The sequence below is a fragment of the Mytilus californianus genome, unplaced genomic scaffold, assembly GCF_021869535.1.
Source record: "Mytilus californianus isolate M0D057914Y unplaced genomic scaffold, xbMytCali1.0.p SCAF_9, whole genome shotgun sequence".
Lineage (NCBI taxonomy): Eukaryota > Metazoa > Mollusca > Bivalvia > Mytilida > Mytilidae > Mytilus > Mytilus californianus.
The window spans coordinates 29944367-29964968 of NW_026262745.1; the positions used below are offsets into that span (position 1 = coordinate 29944367).

The window sequence follows — 20602 nt, forward strand, 5'->3', positions numbered from 1 at the left end:
ATACGCCAAACATAATTGACCTATTGCTTATAGTATCTGAGAAATAGACCAAACCACTGAAACAAAATTGTTCAATGAACCATGAAATTGAGGTCAAGGTCGGATGAAATCTGTCAGTCGGACATGTACCCCTTAAAAATCATTCCATACGCCAAATATAGTTGACTTATTGCTTATAGTGTCTGAGAAATAGACCAAACCACTGAAACAGGGTTTTGCGTTATGGAGCAACCATTAAACTTAAGGTATGGGGAAAATCTGGAACTAGAATTTTTTTTTTGTCATCTGCTTGACCACAATATTTTTTTTCATCAAATTGGGGATCAGAATATTTTTTTAGGAAAAAACCATAACCCCCCCCCCCCCCCCCCTTTTCCCCCATTGAAGTTAAATGGTCGTTCCGTTATTTGCAAGAACTATATTTGATAGAGGAAAATTTTAAATGGAGAAAATGTTCAACAAGATAAGTCACATGATGGATATTGTCAATTGACCCATATAGCAGTTATTGCCCTTGATAAACAATTTTAACATTGTTTAACAGTTTTAGTAGAAACTATAATAGAAAGATTGAAGTTGTAAATATAAAAAATGTTCAGCAGAATTAAATATTAGAATAAGTCTACATGGCCAAAATTGTCAATTACCCCTTTGACCAAAAGAGCACTTCGGACACACAAAGTTTATAAGTTTCTTTTTCATTTTATTATTTTATTCAGAATTAAATATGCTATCCATTTAATCTCGAAAACTATAATTATAGATACTTAGAAACTGTGAACAGCAAAAATGACCAGCAACACAATTTCGTGCTCTACTACTGTTATTGAAATGAACAAGGAAATTCTGTTAATTATGCTTATACAGTAGCAAGCATGTGAAGTGAAAATACTAGAAGATCTTTCTAAATGATGCCTCTAAAAATAAGATGGTCTATATCTTATTTTAGATTTGTCTTCTCATGTCATTCAATCGTACTTACTCTTGAACTTTTATAAGTTATTCAGTGTTTATAAATTCAATTTCGGATACGTTTTCTATTGAAATACATATATTCTGAGCTTTTTTTTTAAAAAAAACCATCGTCTTATATATCTTTCTTATGTTTAACCATAGAACGTCACATGATCACATGGAATCTGGTTAAAAGCATTGTTATCGAAAACATTAGATTTTAACGTTAATTGTCAATCTTTTTCAATAGTTTGGGTAGGCATATACAAAAACACAAAATATTTTACACATTTTATACTTTTGACTGGAAAAAAAGTTCAAAATGGCACAAAACAATGATGGTAAAATGTGATATCATATCAAATACTAATCGAATTAGGCACAAAGTCAGGGTCAAGCCAGATGTAAGGTGGTTCTCTCTTTTTGTTCCTTTCTTTGATTGTTTTACTAATATCTTTTAATTCTTCTCTGAATCTGAAAAAAAAATATTCGACTGCTATAACTTTCTTATGTTTCATACATTGAATTTTGATAACCTTCTGCTGCAAGCATTACGTACTTAAAATACAGTTTTTCTTATAAGAACATCTGATTTAACAATTTAAAATAAAACAAAAACATGCATCACTTTGAAATAATTCACTGATTTATTCAGTTTTCCTCATCTAAACTAGACATGATTAAGTGAGTTATTTCAAAGTTTCCTCATTCTAAACTAAACACATTAAAAGAATTGGTCTAGCTGTGTTTTGAAAAAGGAATGGTCAATATAGGGACAAATATTTTGTTTTATGAATGGTCAATATAGGGACAAATATCTTGTTTTATGAAAGAAAAAAGAGGCGAAAGATACAAAAAAAAGACACTCATTCCTCAATCTAAACTAGACACATTAAACAAATTGGTCTAGCTGTGTGTAAAAATGATGGTCAATATAGGGACAAATATCTTCTTTAATGAAAGAAAGAAAAAAGAGGCGAAAGATACAAAACAAGAATGTGTCCATAGTACACGGATGTCCGACTCGCACTATCATTTTTCCATGTTCAGTGGACCGTGAAATAGGGGTCAAAACTCTAACTTGGTATTAAAATTAGAAAGACCATATCATAAGGAACATGTGTACTAAGTTTCCAAGTTGATTGGACTTCAACTTCATCAAAAACTATCTTGACCAAAAACTTTAACCTGAAGCGGGACAGACGGACGGACGGACGAACGGACGCACAGACCAGAAAACGTAATGCCCCAACTACTCTCGTAGGTGGGGCATAAAAGAGACACTCATTCCTCAATCTAAACTAGACACATTAAACGAATTGGTCTAGCTGTGTGTTAAAATAATGGTCAACGTAGGGACAAATATATTGTTTTATAAATGGTCAACGTAGGGAAAAATATATTGTTTTATGAATGGTCAACGTAGGGACAAATATATTGTATTATGAAAAAAAGAAGCGGATACATAAAGAACACTCAACACTCATGAACCTAGAAAAACTGATAATAACCTGGGAAGAAATAAATCATACTTTGCAAACGAAACATTCTGATTCAAATATTTTTTTTTCTGAAACTGACACCATCAAGGTGCCTATTTGTTTTTTAATAACAGTATATTTGTTACTTTTGAAACGCGTTTTTAGAAAGACAATCATCATTCATGAGAAAACCAACTGTGATTCTCTTCTTTTCGACGAGTTGTATAATTCATATGAGACAGACTTCATACTAGAGCTTCTTAAGAAGAATGAAACGAATCAAGCTTTTTATTTTCTTGCCTCACGTTCAGCTATATATATATGATTTCCTCTCACAAAATAATGCAAAGTGTGGTGACTATATTGAACGAATCTGACCCATCGAACTTGAAATAAAGGAAACTACAGATACAATAAAGTTTTACTCACATCCTGACCTCCATCTAGAAATTGACAATGAGAGTCGGCTGAGAACAACAACTTTTAAAGAGATCTAGACAATTTCAGCTTTCTGAGATACAATATTCAAGATATTGTATTTCCTATCATAATGTCCTCTATAGACAGTTACTACAAGGAAGCTACTGCACCAAGAGTTCCTAATAGTTAAGTTAAAGTCATTCCGTCGAAAGTTTTACAACGCTATCACGATTTTTTTTTACCTTTATGGAATACCTGTGTCACAGTAGATCATGGATGTGTTCTTATTGTCGTAATCGCAGTCCCTCTTCATTTCTACGATTATGAAATCGTCGAATGCGACTTGTACCCTTGTTATGCCATGAGCAATAGGGACAGAGCGGTGTCTGCTTACCCTTCTTAGCACCTAAGATCATCCCTGGTCTTTCGGTGGCGTTCGGCTTGGTCGGTCTTTAGTTTTTTTGTGTATTGTTCTGTAGATTGCTGTCTTTTCGTCCTTATTCTCTTTTGTCGTGGTTTTGTCTGTTGTGTTTCTATTTGTAATTTTTGACTGTTCCCTTGGTATTTTCTTCTTCTTTGTTTTAACTAAATTTAATAGATTTATTTGCATAATGTTTTCAAATACTTATTGCACCAACAAGCGCGTTAATATAAACCGTTTCCTATCCGTATAAATAGAAAGGTTTCTCTAGCACAGACAGTTTAAATACTTGACATCAATCTATGACTTGTTGGCTTTGGATACTAGCTAAACACAAGTCGGAGATTTTGAAAACTCGACTGAAAGAAATTGTTTCACGACGGGTCTGTATTGGGCTAAATATTCCAGAAAATGCAGTAAAAAAGTACAAATCTAATATACATAACTGCATTCAATATTGTATGTAATTTTATACTCTTGAAATATTTAAAGCTTCATATGGATAGGGATCAAATTTTACTAATAAAAAGTTATAACTTGTTAACTTACTCATTAACTATCTTTTTAGCAGGTGGATCAAATATATACTGCACTTCGAAATCTCCAATACTATTGGTTCCTCTATCACTGAGAATTTTAGTAACTGTCATGATATCAAGAGTTGTTGGTTTATCTGGCAATGCTATCAAAATGTCATGTTCTGTCAATGGACTCTGCAAGATATATCATTGCGTGCTATATGTGTTAGTAATGATACATATGTGTAAACAAGTATGCCCTACAGTCTGATGACAAGACATGGCCATTACTTTTACTGACATTTTCTGTTTCCATTATCTTTTAAAATGTTCGATTGATTGATTGATTGATTGTTGGTTGCTTAACGTCCAGTGGCAACTTGAAATGTTCGACCGTTACGTTATGATATTGGAATACTAGTAACTGAATAAAAAAGATAAATTGGAACATTAAATACACTAACATTACAAGAACATTTAAATTCCTTTTATAAGCATGCGCGTATTCATATCTTCATTCAAGTTTAATAACTGGGTAAACCTGATACACGTGTTATCAGTACTGGGCAATCTCCGGCAATTATTTTAGTAGGTTATGGCATATTTTTTCAGACAAACCTTGTTTCTGGGAGTTTTTATTGGTCCGAAAATTTTATAACGACAAAAAATATCCGTTACAAAATTGATGATTTTTGCAGCTTGTATCAAATAAAAATAGTGCTATAAAATAACTTACTTTGTCTTTTGGTGGCGTTCCTTTTAAGCATGCCGGATAATTCGGCGGGAAAGCATATTCATCATATTGCGGAAAATTTGTCGATGCATGTCCAACACTGCATGTATAAATAATGGATGTCAAGGTTATTGTAAGGTCTTCTACTGTTTCAAATTTTCCGTTGTTCGGAACACCCTGTAATGGAACAAGACTTTTTGTATTACTGAAAAATTATTACACTAGAGGTTCGATATCACAAACTTGTCAAAACTTTTACTAAATTTTATCATCGGTACAAGGACATCAATCGCAAATATAGATCAACGTGCAGACATCTTACGTTCAGGTATTTCACATCCCATCTTTTATTTATGGTAATATTCTTTACAAAGCACAAAAATGTCGTCATTCACAGCAAATCCTAACCAAACCTTTAAACAGACTTATTCAGAAGGGATATAGTTACGATACTGTTGTCAAGTCATCAAAGATGGCATTTTTTGGAATTAAAATTGATTCACTCATAGGGTCTTTGCATCGAAAATAATACAGTTATTCTGAAACCAGTTGTTGGCATGGTACGGGTTATGTTTTTCTCGTATTATTTATGTGGGCATGATACTAAACCCCTAACGGGAGGGATTGTGGTTGATTTTCATATTATTATGAAGACATAATCTTTCGATCAGATAAATTTAGGTCTGGATCTGGCACGACAGTAACTGCTAGCTACTTGTAGTCCTTTGTTAATTTATGTTGACCATTGTCATTTTGCTTAGTTTCTTCTGTTACCTAATCTAACATCGGACTCGGACTACTTTTAAACTGAGTTTTACTGTGCGTATTGCTGTGTGTTTGTTTATTCCCCATTAGCTAGAGGTAATGCGTTGAAGACCCATTGGTGTCCTTGGGCTGTTTTCTGCTCTTTGGACGGGTTGTTGTCTCTTTGACACATTCCCATTTTCCATTATCAATTCTATTTTTGAACATGTTCGACTGTCCCCATTACCATTCTTTAATTTTCTCAATAATCAACGTATTAATACATCCCTGCCCTTAAAACGTTGAGGTTTGATCGTTCATGATGAAAATACAGCCAGAAAACCGCTTTGCACACACGAAATTTATACAGTATTGTTTAAAATTCAAAGAGATACATGAACTTCGCTGCATTAATCGGTATCATGTGTTTTTTTGTGGACATATATTGGAATTTAAACATGACATGACAGTTGACTACCACATTATATTATGTTAAAGAAATGATAATGACAAAAACAGTAGTTAAAAGAAATAGAACACAGAATGCATCTGATACTACGTTATTTTTATGTTTTACTAAGAAAACTGTTTTTACTAATAAATCCATAACCACAATCTAATATTGAACATTCATATACATTCTCAATAGATGCATCAATTAACAAACAATCACTTTATGTTTTATATTAATAACAATTCTGTAAATTTCATATAAGGAGTAATGAGGTGATTACTTTAAATTATATTATCATAGTAAATAAAACTAATCAAAGATACCAGGCTTATGATTTTGTACGCCAGACGCGCTATAAGTCTACAAAAGACTCATCAGTGACGCTCGAATCAAAAAATTGAAAGGCCAAAAAGGTCGAAGTTGAAGAGCATTGAGGTACTAAAGTTCTTAAAGGTTTTACCAAATCTATTCCTGGGGTAGAACAACCTTAGTATTTTGAACAAATCAAGTCTCTCTTGTGTGAAAACCTTACAAATTTTTCACGCTTTGGAGGGTCATGCTCATACTTTACCACCTACGATGTACCTATGCTTTAGATGGATTTTTTATGTGTGTTACTTAAAGACTGCTGCCTGTTTTTCTATTAAAATTAACAATCTACCCGAATAATTTTACCCTATTCATACATTATTTCCTGCCTTATCATCTAAAACATATCTTGATGTTCTCCAACCGTTTCTAAATGTTTATTTTGTTTCTTTAATTCTGAGGTGAGGTTGTCGAGAAATTTACGAAAGTATTTATTAGATTTCTTTGCCCAATATATTAAATAAATTTGTTGGTATTACCCTAAACATCAATATACAGATATATAATGATTGACATCTAACAAATAATTCCACTAAAACCGGTGCTAGATCTGTCTTGAACATTTAGAGCGTGGTAAGTTTTGGCTACGTGTTGAAAGCCTCTTTGTGACTTTGAGATACTAAATAGCAGTTGGAGAGGTGTTCTTTATTTTTTATTGTTTGAAGGGTTTTATGTTATGAACTTATATACAATGTTCTGTTTTCCATTTTAATACTAGTATTGTGAAATTTTAAATATGATATTTACTAATATTCCACATCCTCCTTTCTCTCTAGCCTTTGTCAGTTCATTACCCCAGCTCATTATTTCCCAGTCATCAAATATCTTCTCAGGCTTGTCTGAAAGCAATAATGACATAAATGTATCATTTATATATAGATAAAGGCAACAGTAGTATACCGCTAATCAATAGTCATAAATCGATTTAATTGAAACAAATCCGGGTCACAAACCAAAACCGAGGGAAACACATCAACTATAAGAGGAAAACAATGGAACAACATAAACACTGAACTGCTACAAAAACAAACGCCAACATATATAGAAACGGACTATATGATAAAAACTGCCATATTCTTGACTTGGTACAGGACATTTTAAGAAAAAATGGTGGGTTGAGCTTGGTTTTATAAAAAATATACATAATCCTATCGATTTATATTTTTGTTTACTGACGGAACTTTACTAAAGCAGAAAACAAATGCTGTACAACACATATTATCAATAGATTTAGTAACTCGAGTTTTCTCAACATAATTCTTCACATATATTCTGCTTCAGAGGAGGTTGTACTGGTACACTGCAAATGATAATCAATGACGAAATGCTGATAATCCTGTTCATGTTTCGTGTAGCATTTGTACCATATAAATTAAGTAACTAAATATTAAGTGTATATTCAACGAAGCTTGATTATAAACCTAAATATAATTGCATTTTTAAGTAACATGTATATCGGAATCATTTCTTCTCCACAAGATTGCTCATCGGTACACTTTCACGAAATTGGATTAACTCGTTTGATATTCCATTATTATAGAATCAAATCCTGATTCCCGAAGAGCACATGATGTGTAAGTTGTTGCTGAAATGCAATGATTTTTTCGGTAAAATCCATCTTAATATATTTTTTTTAAACAAATACATTGCAGGTCGGTTATTTCGTTTGTCCCTTAAGTCTGCTATTTTGGTATTATATCAATGAAGGAAAACCTACCATAATATAACTTGATATATTTTGAGACATAATTTTTGATGGCTTGAAACAACAGCAAAACCTACCATAATATAACTTGACATATTTTGAGACATAATTTTTGATGGCTTGATACAACAGCAATGCATCGTCCCGAAAATGATATCCTGGAAGTATGTTTGTATTCAATAACTGAAATGAAATAAAAAATATTAACCATTCTTTCAACATTACATTGACTGACCATGCTATAGCAAATCAACGTTTTGTTAAAGATTTAAAAATGAGATACGCATTAAACCAACATTAACAAAATAACGCTTGGTAACATATTATGTTTATCTGAGAGTCCCTATAAAAATGCTGATTCCAAAACAAAAGAGCAGATAAAAAATATGGTGGTTTCTTTAAATCGAATTAAGCTTAAAATTACAAAATAAAAATAACTTCTTTAAAAAAATATCTCTGAACTCTGAAGATGAATACCATTTTATTCTAGAATGTAACAGGTATAATGATGTTAGAAAAACAATACATTAAAAATATTATTGGCAAAATCTATAAACTTTTAAAATTATACAGTTCTTATCGGTTCACAATGTGACAGAACTAAATAATTTAGGTAATTTTTTGTTGAATATCAAAAAAATCCGTAATGTGTAGTTTTTGTACCTGATTTGTCATATGCTAATTGTTGTCATTTTCCATATTTGTGTATTGGACAATGATTGTCATTAGTATGAAACTGATGCATTAAATGTTTATAACAATCATATAAAGTCTATAAAAGAGGGACGAAAGATACCAGAGGGACAGTCAAACTCATAGATCGAAAACAAACTGACAACGTCATGGCCAAAGCTGTATTGCATTTGAATAAAGTTTTTATTTATTATATGCCATACTCGTTGTAAGATCCGGCATGGCCTGTATATGGAGTATATAACTCCATTTTTTGGATATCCTAGATATTTTGTTTCCTGTCAGCATTTCCTAGATAGATGGTCGTGGTATGCAAGAAAGCTACTGAACTAAAGATTATGGTGAGATTTGAGTCATCTCTCCGATCGTTCTACACTGACTGTCTTAATGTTTTGGCGATAACGGACTACCTATGTCAAAGATAAACACGGATACGTTTAATTTGTTACCAGCGTCCTTCATTCCTCGATTATGACTTATCACTGGATACGGCGTACCATTGAACTTTTACTTAAAGAACACTAAACAAAGGATGCCAAGTTAACTGATTCTCCCTCTTAAAGGGTCTTCGTTTTGAGGACGTTTGTTTGTTTTTTTCTTTTTTCATCATGGTTTTGTCTGTTCTGCTTCTGTTGATAATTAAATATTGTAACTTTGGTATCGTATGTCGTTCAGCTTTCCAATTGTGAACTTACCATTTCTATATCCATTGCGACTCTTTTGACAAAAAATCTTACGATTAAAATTGATCGTAAGTTATACTGAAATGTGAATGACTTACGAGTATTTTTACTCTTAAGATTTTTTGTGAAAAGAGCCGCTGTCAGCAGCGCCTGCATATGGAGTATATATATCTCCCAGTTGGTTCGACATTCCAGAGCTAATTGTAGTTCCTATCATGATTTATTTGAAATAGGGTTGCTGCTTTAAAGGAAGCTATCAAACCAAGACTTCCAAGTGGTGAAGTTAAAATCATACCTTCGAATATTTTACGGACGCCATCACGAGTTGGTTGACCGTCATGGAATAACTGTTTCACAGATGACTACAGATATGTTCCACATGTAGTAACCACAATCACATACACTTTTCCTCCAATTGTGACCTACCGAATTAGACTTATCACCGGCTTTGTACTAACATGAGCAACAAGACGGGTGCCACCTGTAGATCAGGATCTGCTTACACTTTTGGAGCATCTGAGATCACCCCAGGTTTTTGGTGGGGTTCGTTGTTCTCAGTCTTTGGTTTTTTATGTCGTGTTTTTGTATACTGTTGGTTATCTTTTAATCGTTTTTCGTTGTTTTGCCATGGCATTGTCAGTTTATCTTCGTATAATGAGTTTGAATATCCGTTTGGTATATTTGGCCTCTCTGTTTTCACCTTTTAATCATGAAAATCGTTTTACTAAGATGTGTGTTACTTCACAAAAAATGATTTGCACATACAGCAACAAATATTGCATGTGCTCGATATATCTATAATTATATTATTGCTTGTATTCAAATTGAGGGAAAACTTATAAAATATAAAAAAAAAAACGATCAATTATAATCACTCCTGTTTTATATATCTGTTTCTCTAATTCTTCGTCAATTTATCCCTTTCTGCACCCATTGTATAAAAAAAATTTAATCAACGTGTGGTTCGTTTGATCTCAGTTCTTCGTTGGTTAAAATCCGATTATGACGTCGAATTTTCTTGCTTTCCTCTGAATTTCCTATTGTGACGGCATGAAAAAAGGCGGCCATGCCTGATGACGTCACATAGAAAGAACATAGAAAGAACACATCTTTTTGCAGATCATTCGAAAGAAGGAACAAATTTGCCTGCGTATTGCTTGAAAATCATTAGAGAAACAGATTCCACCACCAAATCTCGACAGTTAAATTTTAAATATTTAAAACGCTCGGCGAGCCTCGCGTTTTAAATTTGAAAATTTAACTGTCTCGAGTGGATAAATATCGTATCACACTCGATGCAGTGGTAGAATCTATATATATAGAGTTTTAAATCAGTTGTTGACCTACCCCTCTCCTCTTTAGATCTTCAGGCAATGTCCCATGTGTATCCATTTTCCAAATTTTTATTCTAAAACAATATATATCTATCATGATAATAAATTGGAATTAAAAGATTGACTATAATAGTGAAAAATACAAAAAAAGAACTCGATACTTTAACTGTGCATGAAATTGATTCTAATAAGTTTAACACATATCATCCTAAATAAAGCAATTGTCAGATTATCTCCATTTTCAAGACGGGTAGAAAGCGACCAATAACAGGTAGATGAAACAAAAATCATCTATGTTAAAAGGGGCATACTAATAAAAAGTACATAACATGTTTGAGATAAAACCAAGTCAAGTACTAAGAAATATTCACGACTTGGAAACTAAAATCACTGTTTCTACCATAATAAGTTGTGTTACAACGACCTCTGGCATCTACAATTTAGAACATATATAGGTATGATACAGACATGACTGTTTCTGTTATTTGTAGCTCTTTGGGTCAGTAGAGATCAGGTGTACACTAAATTTTGAAACATAAAGAAAGCGCACGATCTACATTATATTGAAGAGTTATCTAGAACAATGTTCGTTTAAAAAATTTTTTATATTGAAGAGTTATCTAGAACAATGTTCGTTTAAAAATTTTCGCAAAAGGGTAAAGTGCAGAATGCAAATAGTTTGAATTTAATCAGGCACAAGAAATTAATGGTAATAGATATAAAACAGTGAAATTTGTAAAATTACATTGTGTTCAAAGAGGTGTCAGGCAAATTTCCACTTAAATCAAAATCAGAATCAAATGGTTTAGGCATCGCCACACCATGCTAACATTCTATGGCAAATCATTTTTTATGGTTTTGTTTTTATACGATGTAGACAACGTTAAAAACAAATCACTTATCATGATTGTGTTTACCCAATAAAACTGGTGTGAAATGGCGGACAACTATACAGATGCATCGCCATAGTATAATGCAGGGAAATCTGTAACTTTACATTAAAAATTAAAATAGAATCTTTCATAACATTAAGCGATAAGAAAAATCATTTCTAGTCCGTTCTTCTTTTTTCATAATTGAAAATATTTGAAAGGTATACGTACCCTCTAGCAATTAAGGAAAACATCCCTGTGATTCCTATTGTCATTGTTTTGTCAACCCATCCATTCGGAGCAACCAACAAATCCAATCCTCTCCTGAAATTAGATTTAAATAGTATTTATTTTTATTCCTCGATATAATAATTCAGAACTCATAAATGTTCTACCGTTTGTCAGTTTATATTCTCTTATTTGTTAATACAACATTTCTTGCTTTTTGGCATATTTGCGCATATACCAAAGGTGTGTATTTTATTTGGAACTGGGTTTTTTTAAAGTATGAACTTTGTCAAATTATTGAAATGTTCTGTGTATATACTTTAAATGTAATGCATATTGTCTAGTTTTAAAAACGTGTATGAATTCTTGTACATGAAACAACTGAAAGGACATCACATGTGTTTTACAAACGCAGAAAAGAGGGGAATATTTAATCAGTGTTGTTTTAATTTGAAATATGATGCTGAAATATGTTCTTTATAGACTGAAACAAATCCCTTTAGAAGTTTAGAATTATGAAGGGTTTCCGTCAATACCTTAATTATTATATCGATTTGTTCAAGAAAAGTTAGTTTTTATCATTGTATTTCATTTACCATTTATGATTTATGTCTGTCAGGGTAAGGATTCGGTCCCAGTACTTAAAGTCTTCCCATCCTTTATAGGTGGATTTTAGATATATAAATAAAATCGTATAATAAAAAAGCAAAATGAGGTTGTTAAATTTGATGCATGCCTTTTTGTGCTTCTTTGTTACATTTGTTTGTTTTTATAGTGATTAAGATGATAACACAATGTTGACTGCTGTACCCCTATTTTGACATTTTTACCTATTGAGTCTGTTTGTTTTGTTCACGCATCGTTGTCAATATAATGGAATTTGATGCGACTGTCATACAAGTGAGAGGTTTAGCTAGCTATAAAACCAGGTTCAATCCACCATTTTCTACATAAGAAAATACCTGTACCAAGTCAGGAATATGACAGTTGTTATCCATTCGTTTGATGTGATTGAGCTTTTGATTTTGCCATTTGATTAGGGACTATCTTTTTGAATTTTCCTCGGAGTTCAGTATTTTTGTGATTTTACTTTTTATATACGAACATGTGAAACTAAAACCATTGCCCCTCATTGATCAAGGCTAAAACCATTGTCGATCATTACTCAAACTAAAACCATTACCTCTCATTTCTCAAACTAAAACCATTGCCTCTCATCGCTCAAAGCTAAAACCATTGCATCTCATTGGTCAAGGCTAAAACCATTGCCTCTCATTGCTCAAAGATAAACCATAGCCTCTCACTTCTCAAACTAAAACCATTGCCTCTCATTGGTCAAGGCTAAAACCATTGCCTCTCATTCCTCAAAGCTTAAACCATTGCCTCGCATTGCTCAAAGCTAAAATCATTGCCTCTCATTACTCAAAGCTAAAACCATGGCCTCTCATTAGACGAAGATAAATCATTGCACACAAGAATTTACACACCGAAAATAAAATGGTCCAAAACTGCGCAAGTTGTAATTTTTGAAACTTAACTACCCTTTTTATTAAAATGTGGAAAATATTATATTTTGATACAAGCATCATATTGTATAAAGGCTCATAATAATGATAGTATGATTGATTGGTGGTAAGCACGATTGGCTATGTCATGGCGGTCAGTTTTTATTTGGGGAGGAAGCGGGAGTGCCCGGAAAAGCGAACTATCGACCTTCGGCAGGAAAACTGACAATCCTAGTCAATTAAGATTGGAGTCGAACGCACCTGAAACGTGTTAACAGTTTAGTGATAATGTAGATGAACTACTGTTTTTCTTTTGACTACTTAGACCACTAGGCCATCGAGGTGCCTTTTTATACATGGTAGTATATTATACTTACGAGTTGATTGCTATCAAGTACAGAAAGTGTGGCGCTAAAAGTTTGAAGATGGGATGAGACTGAGACAGTTGTCTATGTGATACCACACACACTCCTTCCATAAGTAAATGAGTGAACGCTGAAACAAAGTTACGATATTAACAAGCTAAAAAGGAAACAAAAAAGATTTGATTGTACAAGTTATAGTTTCATAATGTTTGCATTGATTATAACTGCACTTGTCCAGAAACACTGGCTGTGTATTTTTAATAAAACAGGTATGTGGTAAACGATAGTATAAATGCATGTCACTTGCAGTATTAATCTAGTGACTAGTTAAGGTATCAACCGCATACACAATAATGTTGACTTGAATATAGATAGTGAGAAAACGTAAATAAATGTGCCAAATCTGACAACACATGATCAGCAAGAAATCACGAGCATCTGCATGCTGTAAATCAATTAAAAAGAACTAGTGAAGACAGAAAATCGTAAAAAGACAATCAACAAAGCGAGACATCTTTAAGCACTATTAAGGCTTTTTACTTAATTGACAAAAACTAGCAATAATGCTCCTTGCTAAAATGTGACTTTGCATCGACAACCACTACTTATATGATTGCCATAAGTAAATATGACTGAATATGACTGGATGCAAACACTGGTCTTTGACAACAATTAAAGGCAATATCATTATTAAGAATTAGGATACTATAGTTATAACAACACCACATCGACAAGGAAAATAATACTAAATGATTTGGGTGCAAAAGTGGTGACTTTGTAAAATTATACGTTTATAAAAGCTAAGGCTAGTTCGCTTCAGTTTAATTTGATTCCTGTTTACTGCATAAATTTGAAACATAGTATGCAAAACGTAATTAAAAGCACATAGAAGAGTAATTTTTAATTGGTAAGACTGATATTTATCTTACCCGTATTGACCACAGAAATGCTTACATGGCATGTCATCCGGTTTTAGGTAATCTCCAAATAAGCCATGTTAGAGTACAAGCAATATGATAGCATTAATCAATGATTTACATAGAATCAACATGCTATGATTGCAATATAAATCTGACTTTTAACACAAGATAAGCGAAAGAATATTATAAAACACTTTTCTGTTTCTCTCTCCACGGGTAAGTGCTATTAAAGTTATAAAACATAAGGAGATGGGATATGATTGCCAATGAGACAACTATCAAACAAAGTCCAAATGACGTGGATGTAAGCAACTATGTGTCACTGAATTACAGGTTCCTGACTTTGGAGAGGCATATATAGAAATGAGGCGTGGTTGAGCATGTTTGTGAGCGGCCAGGGACAATGATTTAACAGCCCAACATAAGCATAAACTGTAAAAATCACTAGGAAATGGCTTGAGTCATCAGATTGGCACGAAAAAAAGACCACAACTAACATAAAGACAAAAGACACAAAGTACCGATCTAAGAGTACTCGCAATTACTGAAAGCTACTTCAAAGCCAATAATAACTAATAAATTAATACGGTTCTCCATGACTAAAGTATCAATCTGGATGTAGTGTAAAGACATGATAAACAGACTAAGAAAAGCATGACCTTGTGCAATGCCAAAATATAAGTATATATTAATATCGACAGGACTACATATGTACATGACTGTGCGAATGTTTTTGTCTTATAAATTGTGTACAAGTGTTTTTGTTCATGTGACAACAAGGGTATTTATGGGAAGATTAAGGAGTCAATGTTAAAATCGTAAACAGACACGATTTATTACAATGCCGTCACTCCTTACACACTCGAATAAATTTAACAATGAATCATTTAATCCGTTCCGTTTTGCCTTATCGTTTAAATGTTCTAACACTTACTATTAATTTTAAATCCCTCAAACTTAGTCTCGATTAACTCACGTTTCTGTAACTATCTAAGGCAAAATTGACCTCAGATATGAAAAAGTTAATCCAACAAAACACGCCTTGGGCAATTAAATCAGTAGGATGCATCTTTTTTATATAAAAATATATAGATATAAGAAGATGTGGTATGAGTGCCAATGAGACAACTCTCCATCCAAGTCACAATTTGTAAAAGTAAACCATTATAGGTCAAAGTACGGCCTTCAATATGTTGATTTATCAAATTTAAAGTTAATTTTAACAAAACAGAAAATACTATGGAGTAAAAATTTAAGCAAAAAGTCAAAAATTTGTCAACTCTCCGTAGTAAAGAAATTAATGATAAGCAGATGTAAACTTGCAATTATCGTGCATAATGAAGCAAATACCAAGAGAAATCAATTAATCTATAGTACCATAATGTTCAATTTTGAGAAGAATCATCTACATATTTGTCAGTAATATCTCCATTATGAAATGAAATGATCCTCATAAATATTCATCATGTTTAAAAGATCACATGTGGTGCAAGCTATACGATGTTTTCGTTGTGGATTAATAAGGATGGTGAAGTGTTGTATGTCGGCGCACTACTGGAAAAATAAACTAATATAACAAAAGGGGATACATATCTGTAGATTTAGAGGGGGAAAAGCTTTGCATTTTTACTCAATTTAAAAAGAAGAATGACAAAAAAATTTGACTTTGTAATATGTTTGTATGGGAATGTTTAACAGTATTATATACCTACCTAAATGAGTCAGTGACTGATGGTAAGAAGCATCGCCTAAGTTGTACCACATCTTTGCCATTAACCACGTGTGTGGTGGGTCTGTTGGTATAAACACCTGTAAATAACACAAAATACTGCCATTATTTATACTAGCAAAATCCTTTATAATTGGATTTTTTATTTCTATAAATTTCTGATATAGTTATAATGCTTCTATCATAATTGTTTAATTTATACTTAAATCTGATATACGTATTTTTTTAGTGAAGTTTTCATGTCTACACTGTAATCTCATCTTCTCATATTCTTCAGTTCAAACTAGTATTAACCTTGATCAAAACTTAATCATATCACTCAACAATAAAATCGAAGTCATATTAACTTTGGATTACTTTATTGTCAATATCAAATTAATTGTGTGTTCTGGGATGAAAAAAAAGTATAACAAAATTACCGAGCTCCCAAGGCAAATTCAAAAAGGGGAAGTCCATATAAAATGACAAAATCAAACGATATCATTCAACGGAACAAATGAAAAACAACTGCCATATTCCTGACTTGGTACAGGTATTTTCTGTATGGTGGTTTGAACCTCGTTTTAAAGCTAGCTAAACCTCCCATTTGTATGACAGTTGTTTATAGTTCCGTTATATTAACAAAATTTTGTAAGTAACCCAAACAGACACAATAGGTCAATGTGACAATAATTGGGACCAAGCAGCCAAAACTGTACAAACACACATCACAGACATACAACACAAATGACTAAAATATTCAAACAAACATATAAAAACATGAAGATGAAGCGTGTGACCCAACTACTGTACATCAAACTATATTTATCTTGTACCTGAAACTGTACGAAACAATGCAGGACCGAGTCGAGCTTTTTATTTGAACTTTAACAATATTTTCAAAAATTTCACGTCATTAAAACACATCTTTTAACGTTAAGTTAATTCTGAAACCCTACCATAAACCACTAGTGAATGAATTTTAGTCTTAAACGGTCATTATGATCTCAACATTATCTGAAAAGTTCTAACAATAAATAATTCAGCCATGTTTAGTCTTTCAGTCAATTTTCTGGACATAGACTGAACAGGTCTTAATTGACTACAAGCGAACTGTCAGAACAGTACTGAATTTACCGTATTGGATAAATCTCAAAATTGAATGAATGACTGAAAATTACTTAACAATTTATTGTTCAGTCTTTAAAGAGCTGTTCAGATCAAAATGGCCGTTTCAGAGCAAAATTAGTTTACTTAGTGATCTTCACCGTAAAATCGACATCATTTCATTATGTTGTTCTATAATTTTGATAGTTTATACATTCAATTGATATGTGATCATCTTGCAGTCAGGCATAAAAAAATCTCAATTACACCAAACTTTCTTCTAAAAGATGATAAAAAAATCCGTCGAAAAAGACAGAAAAACCATAGCAAAGAGAAAAAATCAGTCGAAAAAGACAGACAAACCATGGCAAAGAGAAAAACTCAGTCGAAAAAGACAGAAAAACCATGGCAAAGAGAAAAAGTCCTCAATTAAAACAAAAAATCCACATAATACTACACAGAAAGAAACATATTTACCAACACAAACCTCGCAAAGTCCTTGTTCCACTAGTGGCATGGTTAATCATATATAATTGCTAATGATCGGTTACATTCCAGTGATAGACCTCATATTTTATATACAAGGAACGAAGGATAGGATTGTGGAACATATCTGTGGTCATTAAAATTGGATAGGAACTAGCCAACACACACATATAGAACGAAAAAAACCTATATACCCTGTTTTAGAAAGCTATGTAAGCAAATAAAGTTGTTACCAGAAGTTTGCGTGTTTGCGTCCATGCTTTACTCTGAAACGTGCTGTTACAGTAGCATACAAGTAGGAGGCTCAGCTAGCTATCAAATCAGGTTTAACCCGCAAATTTCTTCGGAAAATGCCTGCACCAAGTCAAAAATATGACAGTTGTTTCCCATTCGTTCCGTTGGTTGATATAGTCTATCATTTGATTTGGTCAGTCTTATGGACTTTCACCCTTTTAATTTAACTTGGAGTTCGGTATTTTTGTTAATACTTTTTTACGTCTGTTAATATTTTGATGAAAACTTTTTTTCTCTCGTCTCTACTTTGTTTTTTTTCTTCTGTCCTTCAACATTTGCATATTTTTATTGCGTAAATTTTCTTATATTTGAAAATATTTAATTTGTTTTATGAGAGAAGTATGTTGTAAAAAACATTACTTTCATCATTATTCTACGTCATGAAACCTGATAAAGAAACAAAATATCTCTCTTTTCTCATCATGGAATGGAATATTTACAGGGTTGTCTTCTCTTTTCTCTTGGAACAGCTGAATCGCTATTGGTACAAGTTGCTTTTTTCCATTCAAGAAGAATAATGCTATTGGACATGTCAACTGAAAAAAAATATAAACTTTATATTTTTGTCTAACTCTATACAAATGTTAGATGCAGTTTAATCTTGAATTTAAAATGTTCTCTAAAAAAATCTTGATAATAATTATTTCAATTTATTTCTTAGGACAAGAACTATTTTGGTCAATTCGATGCAATTTGGTAAATAATACAGTAGTATAAAAAGATTGAAAGAACATGACGATGAAGCAGAGGTGCTATGTCATAATTAAAAACGTCGGACAAACCAACACGTTCTTTTAGCTTAGAGAAAATTAGAACTTACAATAAGTTCCGGACTTCTCACAGGGATATCTTTTATAACTTCCAGATCTATAATGAAAAGCCGATTAGCTTGGATGACTTGTGGGATGCTCCATCCTTCTAGAAATGGTTTTAGTTCATCCTCTGTAATGTTCATTCTGTAAACAAAAAAAGTGGTAAAATAAAGGTTCAGTGCCAGACATATAACCATTAACCAATGCAAGAAAAGAAAATAACTTTCGGGTTTTCGACATGAATAAATTTCGGTTCACGCTTTTGCCCTATGAAAAGAATATCTCTTCAAAATCTAAATGTTTAACTTCTTCTTATGTCTTGGAAAATGTGTTGAAAAATATCAGTTTTATTATGTTCTGCCTTGCAATTGGTCAATTACTATTGTCGCAATACAGACTGAACAGTCATCGTGGTTTGATAGACGTATTACATACTTGTCCTGCATATCCGTATCGGTTCATGCTATATATTCTCTGTGTATTAAAGTAGACAAAGTTGCTTTTTCGGCATAGTCGTAAATGGTTTCATCAGCTAGTGATTCGTTCTAGATATTCTCTTCGAATCAAAGTAGACAGACTTACTTTTGTGGCATAGCCGTGCATAGTTTGATTAGTGAGTGGTTCATGCTGGATATTCTCTGTGAACCAAAGTAGATATCGTTACTCCATTTGTTTACACCCTGAAAATAGAAACAAAATAATCAAATATTTGTTATTATTGAGACTTGTAATTACAAATAATATTAAACAATCTTTCTCCCATATCAGACCTTGGAAAAGATAAAGTTATACATTGGGAAGGAATGGATATGAAGTTATGTGCATTAGATAAAATACGATGAACTATTTGGAGATGACAAAGAGCTATGGTCAAAGAACCCTAAATTTGTGTCACAACGGGACAATTTTAAATGGTCTTACAATATTCACTGCACCACAGACACATGTGCATGTGTACTTCGAGGTTCTAACAACTATCATAGGTATTTTTCTAATGTTTTACCTAATTATAAATGTATGCATGTGCTGGTTAAAAACTGACATTTTGATAGCTCTCGCAATCTTGGATCGCAAATAAGAGCAATTGATCGTTCCGATGTTATAGTAAAATAAGCAAATTTTGATGCAGGAATACATTTCATTTGTGATACATTTCATTTAAAATGAGAGAACAAATATGTGATTTTGTCTATATTAAAATCATACAAACTATTTTTTACAAAAACATAAATTGTGCATTGAATCAAAAATATTAAACCTGTCTTTTAAGTTAATGCAGATAATTTTTGTTTTATAAAGGAATATACAATAATTTTCTAATTTGTTAAATAGCAAGAAAAGAGAACGGTGACCAACTTTATTTTTATGCTCTGAAAGCATTTTAAAAGAGTCATCATCTGGAAGTTTACTTCAAAAGAGGCGAGAGATATCAAAAGGGACATTCAAACTCAATAAGTCGTAAACCAACTGACAATGCCATGGCAAACGAAAAACGACGAAAAGACAAACAACAATACACAAAACACAAAACTAAAGACTGAGCAACACGAACCCCACCAAAAACCGAGGGTGATTCCAGGTTTTCCGGAAGGGTAAGCAGAATCTGCTCCACATGTGGCACCCGTCGTGTTGCAAATCATGTAATTCGATTTTTTACTTTTACATAATAAGGCTTTTTTTGTCTGTATAATCCCTACAAAATGTGTAAAATGTTCAAAATATATAGCTTGAAAACAAGCTCAGCGACGTATATTTATTCTTATGTAAGTAAGTAAGTAAGTAGATTATTTATTATA

At 32.5% G+C, this 20602-nt stretch overlaps 1 protein-coding gene across 4 annotated transcripts in view; it reads right to left on the bottom strand.

Moving 5' to 3' along the window:
• Positions 1–1233: 1233 nt before the first annotated feature.
• Positions 1234–20602, bottom strand: part of LOC127714648 (polyunsaturated fatty acid 5-lipoxygenase-like) — a 54960-nt gene continuing 35591 nt past the window's right edge. For all 4 annotated transcript variants that reach the window (XM_052220713.1, XM_052220711.1, XM_052220712.1 and 1 more), the window contains exons 4-15: positions 19389–19486; positions 18815–18950; positions 18435–18530; positions 16112–16208; positions 13492–13609; positions 11613–11705; positions 10523–10583; positions 7877–7982; positions 6842–6933; positions 4531–4704; positions 3826–3989; positions 1234–1428 (exon numbers count right to left, since the gene is read on the bottom strand). In XM_052220713.1, the coding sequence (XP_052076673.1) occupies positions 1314–1428; positions 3826–3989; positions 4531–4704; positions 6842–6933; positions 7877–7982; positions 10523–10583; positions 11613–11705; positions 13492–13609; positions 16112–16208; positions 18435–18530; positions 18815–18950; positions 19389–19486 (1350 nt within the window). In that variant the 3' untranslated portion in view covers positions 1234–1313. The remainder of the gene's footprint in view (positions 1429–3825; positions 3990–4530; positions 4705–6841; positions 6934–7876; positions 7983–10522; positions 10584–11612; positions 11706–13491; positions 13610–16111; positions 16209–18434; positions 18531–18814; positions 18951–19388; positions 19487–20602) is intronic.